This window comes from Etheostoma spectabile, chromosome 18, assembly GCF_008692095.1.
Source record: "Etheostoma spectabile isolate EspeVRDwgs_2016 chromosome 18, UIUC_Espe_1.0, whole genome shotgun sequence".
Taxonomy (NCBI): domain Eukaryota; kingdom Metazoa; phylum Chordata; class Actinopteri; order Perciformes; family Percidae; genus Etheostoma; species Etheostoma spectabile.
The window spans coordinates 13,873,707-13,893,537 of NC_045750.1; the positions used below are offsets into that span (position 1 = coordinate 13,873,707).

Here is a 19,831-nt window from a genome sequence, read left to right on the forward strand (position 1 = left end):
CTGGTCCCCAGTGTACAGTCTTAACACTAAGCTAGGCTAACTGGCTGCTCGCCGTAGCTTCATAGGAGACCATTGGTGAGATTTTGTTGCGATGACAGCAAATTAAAGGCTAAAAATAAAGTAATGCATCCAACTTCTTCATGGTTATTTATTCCCAGAACATATGTGTACTAGCACTAACAACAGCCCATTTAAGGTATCGGATTATACCAAGCCACTTTTAAGGTATTTTCCAGTCATTATAGGCTCAGTAACACAAGCCCAAGTCGACATACCAGTTGTTTTCTTGCCAGGTGGCATTGTGGCTCAACATATAGAGGACACTATAAAGTCTTTGTCTTAGGGCAAACTGAGACAAAGACCAAAAAGCTAATCTTATAATGTTGGAGCAGTCTGAGCTGTGTAGACACCAGTGAGTACCTTGTCATTTCAGTGGTTGTTAAAACTCTATTGGTACCACTGATGTGTGTGAGAGAGCTTTAAAGCGCTGGCTTTATTCAGATTGTATTATAGTATATCTGGGCCACAAGGAGGGGCACCTCAAACCCTGACACTCAGGACTATACTTAACTCACATTTCAAATGCTCACATTTCAAATGCAAGAAAAGTAGTATGAAATGATATATCCCATCATAACTGCAGATATAACAGAAGGCTCAAAACAAGATCCACATTGTCATGTCATTTGGTACACACTAGAAGAATTCAATGTTTATACGTAATACTAAACCATGGTGTTCCAGACAAACAATACCCTCTAAAATGGTTCCTTCCTGGCTGGAACTCACACAAAGCTCCAACCAAGAGTTAAATACATCTTTACTTATGAGAAGCAGACTTCAGCAAACCATTGTGAGATCCCCAACTAGTGCAATATGACAATCATTATAAAGAATAAATCATTTTCATCATAGTCTACAAAAAAGCAGTCCTTGCTAAATTGATACAACTACTCGCTAACTTAAGTATCCATTGGGTATAGTATACAATTTGTATCAATAGTAAGGCATCTTTTTATCTGTATCAAAGCACAATACATTTAGATTAAGATGGAAAAAAACTGTCACTGAAAACATCATACAGACAGGTCTGTATACAAATTTGAATATTTAACCTGTGCTTGATTTTTTTAGTTTGTAGATAAAAACCCAGCAAAACAGTTCCAGCAAAACAACATATATGGAAATATATACGGTAATAGTAGACCTGATGAGGCTTAAAAAGTGGACAGGCTTGAGATTTCTATTCTGTAGTGGTAAAACATTAATTAGGATATTCAATTTCAAGTCATAATGGCCTAAAGGTCTAAAATCTTCTTCTCTTTCTGTATATAGCTGCCGTATAGTTTAGTGGCAAACACTGTATACTGTATGTACCTACTACACTCACAGTCGTCTTTCTAAATAATATACATGAGCTAAATCTATCTCTCTGATTATAGGGACTGTAAAACGAGTTTCCATCTGGGTTTATCCTCATAATATTGTGGTCAAAAAGAGTTCACCACAATCTAATAAATGGCCAGGACTTTCATGTTGCACTGGAGCAAACATAGCATTAAACAGGCGGTTGTGTTTTCAGGATTTTCTGCCTGGAGGGCCATCACTACCACTAGCAGAGCGAGAAGCGTCGAGAGTTAATGTTCATCTTGGTGACGCCGATGAGTCTCAGCGGGGCCGAGAGGCCGAGCCCCGGGGTGACAGGACACTCGCACAGCAGGTCCGACAGCTCGTCCCGCTCCTCCAGGCCAAAGGTGGCGTCATTGAGCATGCGGCGATGCAGGTGGCACGTCTGCTCTATCTTTAACTTGTTGATGTCGTTGCGGAGCCGCATCAGCTGCCTCGCCAGCTGCTGGTCCTGCAAGCGCATGTCTGTCTGATGGGAGAGAGACAGAAAACAGGGGTGCTCAAACAACCCGCGGATTAACTGATCCATCACAACTACAATTTTGATAACATAATGTTTTAGTCGAGTAAAAATACCAAAAAAAGGATACTAATCTTTTGGCTGCTTGTTGGCAGATTTTCCTACCTTTGAACTGAGCCAGTCTTTATGCTAAGCTAAGCTAATTGTTCCCTGGCTATACTTTCATATTTACTGTACAGACATGAGAGTGGTATCATGTCTTCTCATCTAACCCTAGGCAAGAAAGCAAATAAGTGTACTTCCCAAAATATCCAACTATTAATTTAAACAACTTTTAGTTATATGATGAACGGTTTTACTTCTAATTATGAATCCAACACCATATTATACGTAGTTCACAATGATCTAGATTCACTGGCGGTCCATGCATCCAGTCAAAATCCCCAAAGAAAACTCACAGTGGGACATCCACAAACAAGTTTCTTATCATAACCTCTCTCAATTTATCGCTTTTCGCTTCCACTGTTTATGTGCAAACGTCCGTGCAAAGATCGTAATCACCTCTCTTGTCCACTGTCTTTGTGCAAAACATTTGTCGGCCACATGCTGTATGAGTGTGCCTCTGCCTCCAACAGTGCCTCTTTGCGTGCTCAATCCAAGTTTATGAACCATGGGTGAATGTGCAACGTAATTGAGTGGAGTGAAAATGATTACACTTGCAGAAACTGTGAGTAACAAATGGCTAATGGTACTGGCTGAGGCCCAATCAATCTCACTCAATAATGGGAATGGGAATCTTCTGGCCGCTAATTGGACATTGTGTCCATTGTTAAATTCTAATTAGCTAAGTAGCAGGAAGTTATTTTCTATTCTGGCCTTTAACTGCAAAATTATAAGGCTCTTCAAATTAAAACCGTAGATGAATCGATATTTAAGTATTAAGCCAGGTGCCTAAACCGGATCTTTGAAAAAGGGTCCACTGGCTTCCAATATTAAACCAAAAGAAATGTCGTACAAACTGCTCCACTGGGTGGTGATGGCCCACACGCCTTTGGTGTGTGAGAGCCGGGTTTGATTCCCACTGCTATCCATCAACCAATGTGTCCCTGAGCAAGACACTTAACCCCTAGTTGCTCCAGAGGTGTGCGACCTTTGACATATAGCAATTATAAGTCACTTTGGATTAAAAAAAAAGTGTCAGCTAAAGGACATGGAATGTAATTTCAAAGATAGATAAGTTTGTGCATTGTAAAGGATTTAAGCAATGTCTTACCAGTTCTCTCCTCAGCCAACAGAGAGCTTCATCTATGTTCCCGAATCCCTTCAGTACACCTGATGGCAACGTGCACTGAATCACATCAGACTTCACTACTGTCTCTTTGGGGGGGACAATTGTCCCCTCGGGTTCCAATTGGATTGGGCCTTTTTCAATTCTGGACTCTCTGAAGCTTTCCGCCTCGAGCCGGGCTTTCCACTCCAGATAAGAAGGCCTCCTGGTCTCTAGTCGTAGTTTCTCCGTCAAGGCCTTCAAGTTCATGAGATAGTCATCAGTGGTCAGATCCACGTCCTCCCCACATTCTCCTTTCTCCAGGACGCTAGCCTTGTCCACAATAATCTGAGGATCTGAGGGAGTTTCCATCATTGATCTGTTATATACAAAACGCTTTGTAAAAAAATGTGTCAAAATAAAAATAGATAAAGATATCTTCTCTTCATTGGTGACCTCTTTTGTTTTTTACAAATATTGCAGGTTTTTGTCCTTCCTGCATTTACTGTCTTTCTTTAAAGTTCTTTGAAATCTCCATTAGTGTTTCGGAGGCAGAGTATGTTGAGATCTGCAGGGGAGAGAAGAAGCAGTTAGGAAACATTTGCTGACTACACCACTGTCAACCGCATCCAAATGACAAAAGACAAAACTAACGGACATCTGATCTGACAGGCAAGACTAAACCTCAACTGTAGCATGACAGGCTCAGTTGTATGTCTGAATATGATGATTATATATCTCAGCAAAATTGAATGATGAGCATAATGAAAGTTTGTGCAATTTCTCTCCGCTTTTATTATTGGATTATTATCAAATATCAGATCAGCTCACTGAGGGAACACATCGCCAGGTCTTTCCTTTAACAGGAACAAACTGTTTCTATAGCAACAACACATGCACTGTAAATGAATCAGCAATTTCCCCTCTCCTCTTCTCAGGGCTTATTGCCTTAACCAAAATGTGACAGACGACTGGCAGTGTTGCACAATGGGGGATAGTCTTGTTTTTTTTACAGCAAGCCTACTATTTTTACATCCAAAAACTTAAGTGAAAAATATGTGTTAAATGTATAAAAATGTGTTAAAAATAATAAATTGTGAACATGGGCATAAGGAGGTACAATTTAAACAAGGGTAGGTCAAGGAAACCATAAAAATGTCACAGTGTGGCCAGGCAGCTAGTGTTTCTTCATATGTTTATTGTATACAGTGCTGCGGGCCTGTCCTCGGTCCGCGGAGCTGGACCGAGGACAGGACTTGAAGGGGTGCTGGTCTAGATGGCGGTCGAGGCCTGCGGACACGCCCTTTGGGGGTGCAGGACGGCGGAGCTGTACCCAGGATAAAGTGGCAGGCTGTCGGACAGCGAGGAGTGTACGTCTGGCCTCCTGCACTGCACCGACAAGAAAGAGTCAGCTGGACAATACGGGTGCCACTGCCCCCCCTACCTCAGCCTGAAAGGGTAGAGAGAAGTGCCTCTAAAAACTGTGTGTTTGTGTGTGTGTGTGTGTGTGTGTGTGTGTGTGTGTGTATAAACAAAGTACAGCTGAGGCTGATTGAATGTCATTAGTATTGCAGGTATTTGTTCATAAACCATTGTAAAGATTAAAACTGCACTGATTTTGTCAAATGTAAAGTTGCAGTATCATCCTGAGGAGGGTATGAACGTCTGTACCAAATTTCACACTTTTCATCCAAAAGATAGTTTAGTTGTTGACAGTAAACTATCTTTTGGAGATATGGTTAAACTGTTATGGTGCTAACCCTATGAAGGAAAATACTAAAGTTAGTAGTGTTCTTCCTCTGGTGACTGTGAATGTTTGTACGAAGTAATCCATTCAATAGTTGTTGACATAGTTTAGTCTGGACCAAAGTGGTGGATGGACCTTCAGACTAACATTGCCTTCCACAAAGCCATGCATAAGAGTAAAAAAAACAACAACTGTATTTTCATATACATATACAAATAGATTTCCATCACATCATATGGCATCCAAATCTCAGTTTTTTTATTTTTACAGTTTAGAAACACTGGGGTGAGTCTGGAGGCCAGGAAATACTAAATACTATTTAAAGCAGCCTTTAAAATGATATAGCAAACATTACAGTGGCAGCAAAAGCAGACTTTCTGCCCAGTGTCCTCTTACAAAGTCCTCAAGTACTAAATATGGGGTTAGTGCTCAGTTGTTCCATAATGGGCACAGCAGACCAGCAGTGAAGTCATTCCCCCGGTCTCCTAATGACAGGCTCGGCTGTTGTGCAAGGTAAACTAGACCTCTGACTGTGCAAAGTAGCTGACTTACTGTATGAATGCCCGCGAATGGATCTTCTTATTTTCTAAAGGAATCAATGCGTCTCTGGGGACCTCATTGTTACAGGAGTACAATAAAGGAGGAGGAAAATCCATGCCACATGCATTTTTAAAGAGTTTGTAAAGACCCTCTATAAGGAATTGATTTAAATTGAAGATGGGGAGAGTTGTGATCACGATAAGCGTTCAGAATCCTAACAGCAAAACCCCCCCCAAACTAACTTCTTTTTGGCTGCTTGATAATTTAACAGTCACTTTTGAATAGACCAGCAGGAAATCTTTATCGGAAGCCAACATGTACATACCTGAATTTCAAATGCGGTCTGGAGGGAATACAAACACTCACAAATTAGTGGGAAAGAGTACCATTTATCGTCATTATCCAAATATCTCAACTGGCATCCAAATCACCCAGCATGACCCATATATTCCTCTGGTTTTGAGACAGCAGAGTTTGATTGCTTGGCAACATCCAGTTGCAGCGTTGCCACACCAATAAAATGTATGTTGTGGTGTTATGAGATGCCCGAACCGGCTCTGGCTAAAGAACTTAAGAAGTCTGGCTCCTATCTGGCTCACGCAGGCAGCATGACTGCAGGATAACGAATCAGGTTTTAAACACAACACACCTCTGAGTCATTTACAATTAAAAAGGTGTTCAATTTCTAACTGGAGATTTAATTATGTGCTGGATATATCCAGTACAGCAGCATACATGAGAATATGAGCATTTTCCATATCATCAGCAGGATCACATGAGGACTCAAAGAGATGAGTAGCCTAACAAAAATTCATAAAAATGTGAACACCCAATCACTGTGGTATATTGGATTAATAAAACAGTCTGCGGTTCAACATGTGCCACATTAACAGCCTAAACCAACAACAAATAAAGAGGAAAACCCACACTGGATATCAGTAGCCTATGAACAGGTGTTACTTTCTGGTTACATGTTCAGAGAGAGGGATGAATGTAAATTAAAAGCACATATGGATACTTAAAAAAAAAAAAACTTTGCTACATTATGTTTACCATCAAATATGATTCCTTCTGTCTTTTATCAAATCACACATAATCTATCAAGTCAACATATTAATAGTAAGAATAACATTTTTTTCTCCTCTATCAACACAAAACAGTGTAACGTTAAGCTATATAACTTAACGTTAAGCTATATAACTTATAAAAGCAATACCAGCCTACTTAATGCCTTGTACCCATCTCTTGATATTTTTGTTTACCTTATTTTATAGTCTTAGCCTAACCCATAAATATCGGAATATAAAGTTGTGGTCAAGTTTACTAATTTCATACTTTTTCACAGCATAAAGACATCTCAGTTCTCATTGTTTTTTTTTCAGGATATAACGTTAGCCTAGCATCATTTCTGTAAACAAACGATATAGCTAGCCTTAATGTTAAGCTTAACGGATAAACCGAGTGATGCTGCGTCCACATTTATTTTTTTTACCCACGAGCAGGAGTTCATTTTAACCTCCTCTTGCTTTTCTGACACAGTGCTCCGGAGTGAGACGCCACCGGCATCATCTGAAATGTAAACTGCGTGTGGCTCGTTTACCTTGTAGGAATCCCCCTGCAGCAGTCCAACTTGTAGTTCGAGCAGCGACATAAGTGACGACCACCTCCAGCCCGCTCTCTCGTTCATATCATCCCTCACAGCTCCACGGTCCACTTGTTCTCTAGCAGAGGGCCACCGGAGGAGGGGCGGGAACGTGGTTGCGTCAGGTTCTGGTTGCTTGGAGACGTCCCAGGAATCCCTACCAGACTTCCCGCCGCATGAATATTACCACAAGTGCGCCACAGTCTGATGGCTAGACAACATACTCACTACTATCATGTATTTTTATTCAACAAAATACGACAAATACACTTTTTTTTTATAACAATACATTTGGAAAATAAGTACAAAATGTGAAAAATTGACAAATAAATACAGACAGATCACCAGCTTTCGTCCGTTACAATGTGAAAGAATATACACAAACAATGTAACACAAAACTACATTAGCTTGCAATGAGGTTGTTTTCACTGTTTAGCATACTTTTGATAATAGGGCTTTACCATGTTTCTAAAGGATAAATGATGAGTTCCTTGTAATGGGGCATTTAATCAGTATTAATATAAAATTGTGGTCATAACACGCAGAAAACCATTTTCAGAAAGTAAAAAAAATACATTCACAGACGATCAGGATGCAGTCTAAACGTACCATGATTGTCATATTGCTTAGTGGTAGATTATTATGGCATGGCCTCTAAAATAACTCCAAAATGACTGTGCCCAAACACTAACATTGGTCAATATAAAGAAGCACAAAGAATTGTAGGATCCCAAAATATCCAATAACAGCAACCCCAAACTATTATTACTACAAAAAATTCAAAGTGCTAAAATATGAAATTCAAAGAGACGTGATTTGTAGCAAAAGCCAATTTCATTCAAACTGTATTGCCTGCGTTTGTTTATTGGACAAATATTGTTGGGGCAGGGACTCTGTGTGTTGTGGCGCTGCTATCGTTGGGGTATTGGTCGGACAAACCACCAGTTATATTCTATCAGAAAAACTTGAAGGCAACCTGAGAAGTAACAGCCGCTGTTCACACTGTGCACAACACTTACAAGTGCAACTAGCATTAAAACAGATCATAGGGTCAAAAACCTTATATCAGGGTTTAGCCATGGGTAAACACACTAAGTCTAAATCTAAATGTTCGAAGATCAATTTAAATTAGATTTTCTACATGAAACCTCCTAAAAACAGTCACACAAGTCATATGATTTATAATTTATATCGTCATATAGTATTTAAGATTCAGTGCAGAAACGTTTTTTTCACTTCTTCATTTGGTTCTGTTAATTTAAAAATGTGTATTGGGAAATCAATAGTGTTCAGACTTCAATATACAGACCACGTTCATCACTCCATCTCTTATTTTGGAGATCACCTCCCGGTTATCATTGATGGCCTGCTATAAAACTAGCTCAAATCTAAATTAATTTCATAATTTAAGTTCCTCTATGTCATCATCAAATGAGTTGATGGCATGGATGGCAGGCCTGCTCGCTGCGATGTGCAGGGTGTTCAGGGAGGATGCTGGGTGGGGGGAAGACCCTGAGTTGAAGCTGAGCAGTCCTTCCCTTCTTGAACGCACTCCATTGGTAGTTGGAGGACTGTTGAGGACCTCCATTTTATTGGAGGTGCTCACACTGTCACAAGCAGGTGTTGCCAGGGCACCAAAGAGCTGCTGCATGAGGCTAGACTTCCTCTCCTTCCCCGATCCTCTTTCCGTCTCCTTTTCTTTCTCCGTCTCCACCCCTCTGAGACTAAAAACACCTATTGCTTCTAATGCAGAGTCCCTGTCCTCTTTGGGCGGAGGTGGTGGGAAGCCTGAAGAACCTCGAGAAGCTGAACGCCCGAAAGAAGGCGCGTAGCTTCCAAATGCCAAGTCGTCACTGGAGATTTGGGGCCGCGGTGGTCTCCTCCCTACTCCTGTTGTTGCAGCTCCACCCTCCATGCCTGATCTTCTCCTTCCGCCTTCCCCACTTCCAGCACCAGCGCGCAAACTGGCCGACTCCTCTGATTCGGCGTGGTTAAAAATGGAAGTGTTAAGGTTCCTCTGCTGAGGAGAAGAATAGTTACTGTTAGCCTTAGGAGAACTAGACTCAGCAAACATGGTGTCCTGGGTTCCATGGTCTTGAAAGTCTATTTCACGCATCTTAGCCAGCAGCTGTTCTTTTTTGCGGCGTGCTTCCGCTGCTGCCTGCTGATTGGCCAGAACCTCCTGGTTCCACCTCTGCACCTCTTCCTGGACATGGCCACGCTTCCTGTGGTTCTCTTCCTCTTGGTTTAACAGGGAGCTTGTCCTCTTTCTATCTTCTTCCTCTTTTGTTTTCTCCCAGCCTGTGGACATAAGACAAATCTCTTACTGTTACTTTTTTATACTCATTACTAATTTTCTCAATGCAAAAGGGATGCGTATGCTTATCTTACCATCTCTTAGTCTCTTTGTCTTCTCCTCAAGCACATTACGTTCCTCTTTGAGTTGCAGCTTCTCCTCTCTCTCCAGCTCTTTATCTTTCTCCTTCACCAACTCCTCCTCCTTGTCTTTTTCTCTGTCTTTCGTCTTCTGCTGTTCCCACTTTTGATGTTTGTCTTCTGTCTCTGCCTGTCTGTCCACTCCGTCGACCACCTGCTGACGTAAAGTGAGTGAGATTAAGAGGCTTAGGAGGTGTATGACAGACAAATTACTGACTGAAGAAGTGTGGGCGTTGGGGTGAAGTGGAGTGACTTTACCTTGAGTGATAGGTATTCGTCAGGTGCATGTTCAGTGTACTCATTGACATCAGCAATGGCAGGGGGAGGTGTGGGGAAATCCACACTAGACGTCCTGTCTTTGCTCTGCACTGCCTTGGTGCTGCCCCTGCTGGGGACTATGTATGAAACAAAAGCAGATTATACATACACAGTGTGTGTATTAGTTAATTTTGCTAACGTATTCCAAACCATACCTTGATACAAAACAATAGTTTCATGATTAACATTTATTAGCATCCATGTTCGACAACTTTTCAAAACTATTTCAATATGCATGAACTATGACAGGCTATGACACACAATTTTCAACTCTTCCAGGTTTGCCGTGAGCACTTAAGGTTTTGTGAAAGACAGTTTGGTAAACTGCATAAATGAGCTTCTATCTACCTAAACTAATATTAGGCATTACCTTTCCGCTTTGTGCCACTGTCAACATCTTTCTTGTGTGCGGGTTTCATCACACGGTTGGCATAGATGTTCTTAGCATCTAGTTCTCTCTCTTTCTCCTGATAACACAATATCAACAAAAGATTTCATACAATGCTGCTTTTTTATACCCAATCATGAATAAAGATACAGCTGTTTTCAGTTGGTATTTTTCAGTATATTTGTTCTGTATTTGGACCTTGAGTTTATTGGTCAGTCGTTCCAGCTCCTCCTGCAGAGTCCTGATCTCTTCCTGGGCACTGATTGTCTTCTTCCTCTCTGCAGCCAGCTGCCTCTGGTAACTGCTGTTGCTCAGCTCCACGCTACGCTCCAGCTCCTTCAAACACACAGACAACAAATACACTCTCCAGCTGCCGTTTTACAAAAAGGAACTCAAGTCCGATGATGAAATTTGTTTGTATGCTTGTCAGAGAAGCATGCAGACTTTTTGTTGTAGACTGTTGTCTGCAAGTGATTGTTTACCTAACTAGATCATGTAAAGAAATAGTTTATTATAGGGCAACTTTTATCAATCTGAACAGTCACTGTCAGTCACTGACTGCCAAAAATTCATTTACAGATATTGTAAAACCTTGACCTATTTAGGCCTTTCCTTTGAATGAGATACAATTCAGAGGCTCTCAAATGTCTGTACAGATAAAAGTAATAGCAGAACTACATTCTAGATAGATGAAATATCTGCAAAGCTCAGCATTATTGATAAATAGTTAAATAATTGAAATCTAAAATAAATGTACCTTAATCTTGCGTTCCGCCTCTTGGGCCCGTGTCTTCTCTTCCTCTAGCCTGCGGCTTAGCTCGTCTCGGGTTCCTAACTCTCGCTGGTCGACCAGCTTCTTCAGCCGCGCGATTGTCCCCTGACTCCTCTGCAGCTGCTCCTCGCTGTCCTTCATCCGCCGCTCGGCTGCCCGCTCCCGCTCCTGAGTACGCCTGAGCCGCTCACGCAGCACGTGCGTCTCATTGTTGTGGCGTGACAGTAACTGGGAAATCTCGCTTTCTGTGTCATCGTAGCGATGCAGGGCTTTTTCCTGACGCACCTGAAGCTGCAGCGTGGAAAAGAAGAAATTCAATTTTTGAACGCCACAGGTGTTGAAGATTATGAGACAACTGATTGTCCTGCTAAGATGTGTGCTTTTTTTTCTTTCTTTCTTTCTTTTTGTTACTATAAAACATCAGTACTGGCCACCAAAATCTGATATTGTTTAATTAAAACAGTCTCTCTGTATATTTAACTCAGACTTAACTAAAGGGGTAGGTCTACCTGTCTGAGAACTCGATTTTCCTTCTGCAGCTCATCAGTGCGCTGTTGCAGCTCAGCAAGGGAGTTGCGTAACTCATTGATCTTCAGCAGGCGGGCTGAAAGCATCCTCTTGGTGACCAGGTCCAGGTCTTTAGGGGGGGTGGACTCCTTGCTTTGTGAATGCATTCCCCTGCGATGCTGCTGGCTCAGAGGCTGGACACCTGGACGCTGTGGGCGAGACACACCTCGGCGCCCCACACCCACTACAAGGTAGAGAAACACACAGAACTAATTTAAAGGCAATGACAATAAAGACTTTTACAGACACACACAAACATTGAAACACATGGACAGTAGTGGTGAATAGAAAAGTAAGGTTCGGGCTAAAATCAAACTTTATTTACAGGATTAGTGTGTTAAGAACTTTTACAATATTCAAATGGAAATTGTATATTTAAAAAAAAAATCTAATTCAGGGTGAAAACAGCGCATAAAAATCTGCATGTGTAAAAAGAGAACTTTTTGTTAAAATCTGCCTTACGCTGCCATCACCTGGACAGTAAATGAAATGTAACCAGTGAGGGTTCTGTTTCATTCATTCATCGTCCATGCTTGATCATTTCCTTGCTTTACATACCTGTCTTATACAGGGGGCTGTTATAAATCCTCTTTGGCCGCACCCCTCTCTGAGGACTAGGAGATGGAGTACGGGACCGGGAGTATGGTGAGATCGAGCGGTCTGAAACAGACTCATTCTCATAGTCCTCTGAGTAAAACGACCGACTGCTTCTCTGTCCCTCTCCATCTGATATCTGGTCCCGGTCTGGATCTGAACGGCAGGTTCGGGTTTTGGATCTACTTTCAACGCAGCTGTCTTTTTCCCCCTCATCCAGGATCTTGTCCCGGTAGTTCTTTTTGTGATTTTGGAAAGATGATGCTTGGGAATCTTTCTTTGTACTCTGGAGTGACTGGCGACTTTGAACAACATCCCGATTGTCTTGATACGGATCAGATATGTTTTCAGATTCCATGTTGTCACTTTGAGAAGAAACGCTGTGTTGAATTTAAACACAAAAAGTGGGAAAGAAACATGTTAGACTTATATTAGGTTTACAATTATAGTTACAATTTAACAATAACAAAGCCTTACTTAGACAGGATGTACCTTACCTGATTTAACAAACTTACATTAATATTCCCATGGTAAACGGACCTCAAAATTTGTACAGTGCAACCCAGGTGAACGTTTTTAAAGTTCATTCAAAACTGTAATAAGAAGCTTAGCCAACTGGTTTGTCTTAGGTTTTCTGTATTGTGTCTTGGTCACTAGGCAACAACACACATGAGACAGAATTTTCCATGAGGCAGAATGATGTATGATATCACTACTAAACACCATGGCTTCTAAAGCCACAATCTGCCCGGGTGATTTACTAAAGAGCCAGAATATTATTTCTGACTGCAACAGGATCTACAGGTACACATATTCAGGTTCAAATATTACAGAAAGAGGAGGAAAAAGCATTCAGGTGTTGTTACCTATTTTCATTCTGCTGATGTAGTGTTACATATAAAATAGATTTTGTACACGTTTTTATTTATTTTATAACTGTCTGTATCTATCAAAATATTGATCTTTTATGAAACCAGCCTAATGGATAGGTATTTTTAGGTTTTCTACATTAAGCAAATACTGTATTAAACATTTCTACACATTTGCTCGATTCACAAAGGCCCATGGGTTTGAAACGTCAACGAAAATAGTCAACTCCAGATGTTCTTGTTGCTGAGATCAAACAACCTTGAATAGTTTGAAGTAGAAATATGGAATACAAGACTAATAGCGAGTACACGCTTTGATATTTGTGCTAATGGCACGTAAAGCTGATGCAGTCATCTGGCCCTTTCATCAGCCCTGACAATAGTGGAATCACTCTACAGGCAAGTATCTATGGAAACAACAGTACACACCTGAATACAGTGGTTTTCAAACAGGGGTTCTTAAGGAGGTTCCAGGGGGTCTCAAGCAAAAGTGGAATTCATCTTTTTTTCTTTTTTTTACTATAATTCCATAAGTAACACAATGACAGAATGCATTCATATTTGGTATTGGGTTTCTATTATTAGGGTTTATCAAATGGGGGTCCATTTTCTAATTTGTGTCAGTTTAGGGTTTTTTGGTGTAAAAACGTTTGAGAACCACTGCACTAAATTTGGTCAAATATTATGAAGATAAAAATGGATTAAAGTACATGGATTACCATTATTATCAAATACGGCTGGGTGTATTTTAACACTCATTAGATTGGTTACATCATATCATCTCTGTTGACATCATCATTCACATCTTCTGTTTCATCGTGCTCTGACTGTCTCTGGAGGCTTCTGATACCGCTATTAGCTGGGAGAATATATGCAGTTGGGTCACAAGCTCTCCAGCTAGTAAAAACAAATATTCAAACAGAAGCGTGTTATCAAGGGCTTAATATAGCGCTACAGCAAGCTTTCTCTGGCCTGCCATCTGTGCGAAACGCATAGATTGGATTAGAGTAGGCCGTCTGCTGTTGACAGGTGAATTGTTGTAGAATAACTGTCAGGTAAAAAAGCTACAATGTGGCTATAGGTTAGCTGAAGCCAACCCCCCACCTCAGTGCGCTCTATACTCATACAACATGACAAAATAGACGTGAATAAAAGAGAAGTAGCTGAGTTAGATGAAGTTCCAAACAACATTTAGCGTACTTGCATCGGCAAACGTTAGCTAGCCCCAAAGGGTTTGTAGAAAGCTAACGGTGATGGAGGACTGACTGATAATAGCTTGTTAGCTTATAGAAGAAAAAAAAAGACTACAATCAACAGGTGGAGTGTGTTGAACGTTACCGCTGGGCGTCTGGTGGCACCAACCTGTACGTTTTCTGCGTTTACTCTTTTAAATCTTGCCGACTGATTTACCTTTAACTTTGTAGCAATGCACGGCTTCTTGTTTAGACTCGGCTACTGTTAGCTAACGTCACATAGCTTCAACTATTAGCTAGCTAGCAAGCTACTATGAACATAAGCAAACTTAGCTAGCTACCGTTACAAATAAGAAGGCATAACGTTAGACGTCCGCCCTTTTTGGAAACTGTCATGGCTATATTTTAAATGCGTCGTCCTGTAATTATCCACAGTAAGACAGCAAACCGGAGTATAATCCTGACAGTCAGAGGCGTTCAGATGCTATTTGTTTGGCCCACGCCTTGCTTGAGGTTTGCTCCATTCCTACCGCTGACGCCGTACCATGGCAACCGCAGCATTCCCTGCAGTACCACGTTAACGCCAGAGTGGCGCTGTAGTACACGGATTTAACTGGCACCCCATTATGTGCTTATGATTCAAAATGTTTATTGTCACACCCCTTATACAAGTACAAACCATAGACTAATATTATAAGTATATTATACAAACGTGGGAAAAGCTTATGCTGGGAGGCTCAGTTAAAGAAAAACATTATGCAGAAAAGGGACATATTCAAATATAATAATAATAATATGTCATCTGACCATCTAATATAATATGGTACATAATTGTGCAATGCAAATTTCAATTGTGCTAAAGTTTTTAGAATGTGTACATATAGAATGTCTGTCCCTTCGAGAGCATTTGCTTGGTGTTTGAGATTTATGTCATGAGCCATATGTGCTATCTGGCCATCTGTAGCATATCCCACTGTGACAAAACATGCAATATTCACAGCTGCTGATATAATTAAAACAAACTGGACAAAAAACTGCTCCCAGAATCCTAAGAACTAGACCAGAATCTTGTTATCAACCCGCGTCAAGTTGCCTGACGTAACCACTAAAAAAAATCCTTTCAAAATAAACAATTTTGAATTTAATAATATCTAACTACTTGGTTAAAACATGAGTAAATACTAAATCCGAGGAATTAATTTAAAACACATACTTTAACTACGTTCATTTAGACCTTAGATGTGGTCTATACTTTATCAATTGAATAATCTTATGGATGAATTGTAGCCTACAAATGTACGCACTATAATTTTAGTTCTCCAAAAAAAAAAAAAAACCTCTCAAAGATTGACTTTTTTATTTTGAAAACTGTGACCGGAAATCCAATGTTTGATACGACGTCTGTTGCATCTGTGCTGTAAGAATTGTTGAGCAGAAACGCACGCTGATTTATTATCATGGCTCAGTTTAAATAGGCTGCTGGAGATCTCGCGTGTCTTATGACAGAATTCTCTCTTCTAAACACAGCCGGCAGTTTGAAGTCTGAATTTGTGATATTGGAAACAATCGGGACTCGCTGCCCGCAAACAGTTTGTTGGTCAACTGTCTGACATTACTTTGGGATTAAAATGGTCATCAAGGTTTACATCGCCTCCTCAACCGGCTCCGTCGCGGTGAGTGTTGGCAAATGTGTTTTCAGGCTTGTTGACAGTTGTACATTAGAAATGCGGGCACATTACAAATGCATGTGTAAATCTGTATGCTCGCCGAATAGTGTTAAAGGCTATTGCCATTTTTTAAGTGGACTGTAAGTGCGCCTTCAGACCGTTCACAAGCAGTAAAAGTAATCAGCAGGATGCGGTTTATTCCCTAACGAAGACGTTTATTTGGAAGGGCAGATTTTTTTTGTGTGTTCTGTGCAATGCATTTGTTACTCAATCTGATGCATTTTTTTTGTGAGATGCATTTTCAAAAAAATATTATTAATATTATATTTTTCAATTACAGTGGGCTTCGCTGTAGAATCTTAATAAATAACATGAGCTTCTCCTTCCTGGTAGAACAAAGTGCGTGTCTGGTGTGCACAGCCTGCATCAGCAGCAGGTAGAGGTTAACCTCTGGAACCTTGTCCTTTTGTCTACTCTTATATGTTGAGATGTTACTTTCAACTTGTTGAACCCCTGAGTAATTCTAGGATAGGGTTCCTACAACTAAGCATTATTATTATTATTATTATTATTATTATTATTATTATTGCAGAAGACCTAATCAGAAGGCTATTTACTGTGGATCTTGTGTAGTGCAGAAATTATGAATTATTGAGGTGCTCAACACAAAATTCCAGCTTGTCTCCAGCTGAGTTTTTGTTGTTGTTGTTGTTGTTGTTGTTGTTGTTGTCGACGACCGTTTTATACCATCGCACTGTATTTTGAACATGATTGGGTTTTGGACTGATTGTCAGACAAGAAAAAGACATTTAAAGATGTCACTTTGAGCTCTAAGGAATTCTGCCACTATTTTCTGACATTTTGTAGACTTAGAAATTCATGGATTAATCAAAAAAAAAAAGCTAGACAGATTAATTAATAATGAAAAACAAAAAGAACCGTTAGTTGTTACCCTAGTCCTGTAGTGCCTGCTGGGAAACAACAGTGCTGATATTAAAGTACCAGCAGAAAAGCATCAAACAACACTCTTGCGTGAATGCTTCAAGGCTTAGGTAATGGGGGAAATGAGTAATAGATTTATTTAATCATGCTTGGTCTTGAGAAGAGGGCAGCACAATCTTTGTTTACAAAGGAGTTATTTTTAGGCCAATGGCACTATACATTCAAAACACACAATCTCCATCTCTCTCTCTCTCACACACACACACACACACACACACACACACACACACACACTCTCTCAAAACAGTCATGCACGCTTAAATAGGTCTACCATTTGGGTCAGTTATGTGAGTGTTGAGCTCATGTGAATGTAATTTACTGTGAATGCTTTTGAATTGAGTTACAAGTGATTGAATAAAGAGGTGAGACTGCTGGAATCCCTCGGCTGATTCAAAGTGAAATGGATGTGTGAGAGCAAAAAAAGAGAGAGCGATAGTAGTGTGATATATGACGGGAGACAAACTGTGAAAGCTAGTGAAGTCAGGGGGGTGTAAACTGGAAACCAGACAGGTGCTAATATGTGAGGAGACTCAAGGCGGGAGCAATAATCAAAACATTACAGTGAACCCATGAAATGAGCAGTTCCCAGCTTAACAAGGGCAGATTAGTGGGGCAGAAAATCATCACCACAGAATGAAGTGCAAATTAGGTTATTCACCCCCTCCCCACACACACACACAAACACACACATACACAACACAGTATCAGGCTCTTAGTCTCACCAGATTTTTACACAGTATATTTGCTGTTCTAATTACTAATGCCCCTGGAATAATCTGTATTTTTGCTAATTAAAAAGTCCCCACTATGTGTCCTCACATTATTTGATCTCAGCAATGATTTTATACGCTCGCTATGAAAGCATTTCTTGATTAGAAGGTCCATGCAAGTTGAAAATAGTTTGTAGTGGTAATGTTGTGGACAACAGACACTGTCCTCTACCTTTTTTTGTTATTTCAGTAAATTTTTTATTTTTAGCTCTGGATATTGGTGGGATTTATTTATGTTTTCTCGTCCCAAGCCCTCTCTATCCCTGTGTCCCTCTCTGACCGTGACTGCAGGATAAGTCTTAGCTTTAGTTAATCCCCATTTCGGAACGTGCGCATATACAAAGCATACATCACTCATATACTGAAATGTGAGTGTTTGTTTGGGAGGGCAATTTGTGCATGTGTCTTTAATCTTACATGCGCACCAAAATCTGAACTCACCTATCCCCTGACACACACTCTCACTCACCCTCACTGGGGGGGGAACTTCTTTCATTATTTAGACTCACTCTGCCTACTCACTTCCGTTCAGCTTGAAGACAGGCTGTATCATTTGTACCATGTAGGGGACAAGCCATGTGATATACAGCATGGAATCAGACCTGTTGTTCTATATGGAGTTTTAACCTTTGACCAGAGCATACAGCCATGGTTTCTGGTTAAAGACAGTCAGTATCCTGGTACCTCATTTGGTTTTACCATATGAGAGTCCGGGTTAAGCTGTTTCATGGCCACAGAGAGAATTGCAGTGGGAAGAAGAAACAACAGATTATATTGTTTGGGTGTGTGTCTATAACAGACTGTACAGAACGATCCCTTGATGTAAAACAATAGCTCCATTGTGGCCTTTAGCATTACTAAAATAATGGACACACATGAAAGTACACACAGGGCAGATATTTAATCTATTTGTATTTATTTTTTTGAATAATCCGCCCTTTTGTCATGTTAATGAGTGCTCAAGCATACCCACTATTTTGCCCGCACTTGAATCACCAGGCTGCATTAGATGATATTACTGGAGACAATTCTAAAATTTTGGATGATTACAGATTGCTTGTTGTTAAAACTGAATGTGAAATGTTTCCTGTGCTTTAAGCAAACTTAGAATGAGTGGATAAATAATACAAGCTAGATGTGAATGCAAAAGATACATTTCAAATAAGTCAGTTTTCCTTTTTGTGTCTAAGACAACTGAGCAAATTACCACCATCTAGTAATAGTAAAAAAACTACTAATAAAACTCCAAGACGTGGACTGGGCCTCTGTGTTTAATGTTTGTTTACGACTCTCCCTCCCGTGGGAGTTTTCTGTCTTCTAAAATTATCTCTGTATTTTTTTCCCCCCTCTCAGCATTCACAAACACTGTCATGCAATTTTAAACATAGTACATCCCAGAGCACATACAGTACTGGGACAATACCACAGGGGGCTGTAGTATCCATCCCCATAGACCACAAATGGGTTCATTGCATGGTTTCTTAGGTGGACTTTCGTCTTAAATGGATACTTCATTGTGTGCTTGGAAAGTGCCCAAAGGGCACACAGCTGCAGAAATGGTCAAACTACTGTATGTCTAAACAAAAATATGCTAATTTGTTACTTTATAGAATAGAATAATGACAATAGTAATTGAGGTATTCATCAATAGATAATAATTGTTAAGGCCAGCCTTATGAAATCTAATGAACTGTATTGATGTACTTTGAGGTCATTGCACACTGTACAGGAAAAGGATGTCAGCTCTCCGATTTTAAACCTAATCAATGCGCCTCTTCTTAATGTCCTGTTACCAATTGAGTCCCTATGAAGTAATTACATACAGTACACTCCACAAGTGTGTGTGTGTGTGCTCTGGTTCGATGAGTGTCAGCTTACTGTTGCAGGAGTGTATTGAACACCTTACTGCTTGGCCAAGAGCAATATACATGTAAAGACAAAGGGAAAGTCATGCACACATACAGCACAGTGTCCAGCTGCACTTTATGCACACATGTACTGTACATTAAGGCAATATGAGAGTATGCCCTTGTGTTAAGATGTACATTTTATTGCGTTGGTCACATTATTGCTGTAACAAAGTCCTTGTTCTTTTTCTTTCAATTATTTTCAATTAATTTCAATTATTGACATCTTTATCAACTTAATCTCAACACCTCTCCTGAACCTACCCTACCCCCCCCCCCCCCCC

General features: G+C 40.3%; 3 protein-coding genes across 11 annotated transcripts in view; 1 reads left to right on the forward strand and 2 right to left on the reverse strand.

Annotated features, from left to right (window-relative positions):
• Positions 1-293: 293 nt before the first annotated feature.
• Positions 294-7,236, reverse strand: fam167ab (family with sequence similarity 167 member Ab). 2 transcript variants are annotated; one of them, XM_032543165.1, is made up of 3 exons: positions 7,022-7,236; positions 3,141-3,702; positions 294-1,876 (listed from the first exon to the last, which is right to left on the reverse strand). In XM_032543165.1, exons 2-3 carry the CDS (start codon positions 3,507-3,509, stop codon positions 1,613-1,615), a joined length of 633 nt encoding a protein of 210 aa, XP_032399056.1. In that variant the 5' UTR covers positions 3,510-3,702; positions 7,022-7,236; the 3' UTR covers positions 294-1,612. The 2 variants fall into 2 exon arrangements, with proteins under 2 accessions (XP_032399056.1, XP_032399057.1); XM_032543166.1 differs by lacking the exon at positions 7,022-7,236 and adding an exon at positions 3,966-4,093.
• Positions 7,237-8,055: 819 nt separating this feature from the next.
• On the reverse strand, positions 8,056-14,769 carry lca5 (lebercilin LCA5). 8 transcript variants are annotated; one of them, XM_032543149.1, is made up of 10 exons: positions 14,419-14,769; positions 13,728-13,867; positions 12,104-12,519; positions 11,488-11,729; positions 10,964-11,269; positions 10,405-10,542; positions 10,189-10,285; positions 9,759-9,895; positions 9,456-9,657; positions 8,056-9,365 (listed from the first exon to the last, which is right to left on the reverse strand). In XM_032543149.1, the coding sequence occupies exons 3-10, from the start codon at positions 12,495-12,497 to the stop codon at positions 8,464-8,466; spliced, it is 2,418 nt and encodes an 805-aa protein (XP_032399040.1). In that variant the 5' UTR covers positions 12,498-12,519; positions 13,728-13,867; positions 14,419-14,769; the 3' UTR covers positions 8,056-8,463. The 8 variants fall into 8 exon arrangements, with proteins under 8 accessions (XP_032399040.1, XP_032399039.1, XP_032399037.1 ...); XM_032543148.1 differs by having other exon boundaries at positions 13,728-13,905; XM_032543146.1 differs by having other exon boundaries at positions 8,056-8,448; positions 8,479-9,365; positions 13,728-14,769.
• Positions 14,770-15,599: 830 nt separating this feature from the next.
• The window catches only part of sh3bgrl2 (SH3 domain binding glutamate-rich protein like 2), a 6,742-nt gene continuing 2,510 nt past the window's right edge, over positions 15,600-19,831 (forward strand). The window contains exon 1 of the mRNA XM_032543169.1: positions 15,600-15,874. Within this exon, the coding sequence (XP_032399060.1) occupies positions 15,830-15,874 (45 nt within the window). The 5' untranslated portion in view covers positions 15,600-15,829. The remainder of the gene's footprint in view (positions 15,875-19,831) is intronic.

What these genes read in the sequence shown, in the direction of transcription:
- lca5 (XM_032543150.1), bottom strand. Translation starts at nt 12,497, where the DNA reads ATGGAATCTGAAAACATATCTGATCCGTATCAAGACAATCGGGATGTT. An exon ending in AGGCGGAACGCAAGATTAAG is followed by an intron (nt 10,543 to 10,963) that starts GTACATTTATTT and finishes GTGTGTTTGAAG; the next exon opens with GAGCTGGAGCGTAGCGTGGA. An exon ending in CAGTGGCACAAAGCGGAAAG is followed by an intron (nt 9,896 to 10,188) that starts GTAATGCCTAAT and finishes TTTCATACATAG; the next exon opens with TCCCCAGCAGGGGCAGCACC.
- fam167ab (XM_032543165.1), bottom strand. Translation starts at nt 3,509, where the DNA reads ATGATGGAAACTCCCTCAGATCCTCAGATTATTGTGGACAAGGCTAGC. An exon ending in GTTGGCTGAGGAGAGAACTG is followed by an intron (nt 1,877 to 3,140) that starts GTAAGACATTGC and finishes CTCTCCCATCAG; the next exon opens with ACAGACATGCGCTTGCAGGA.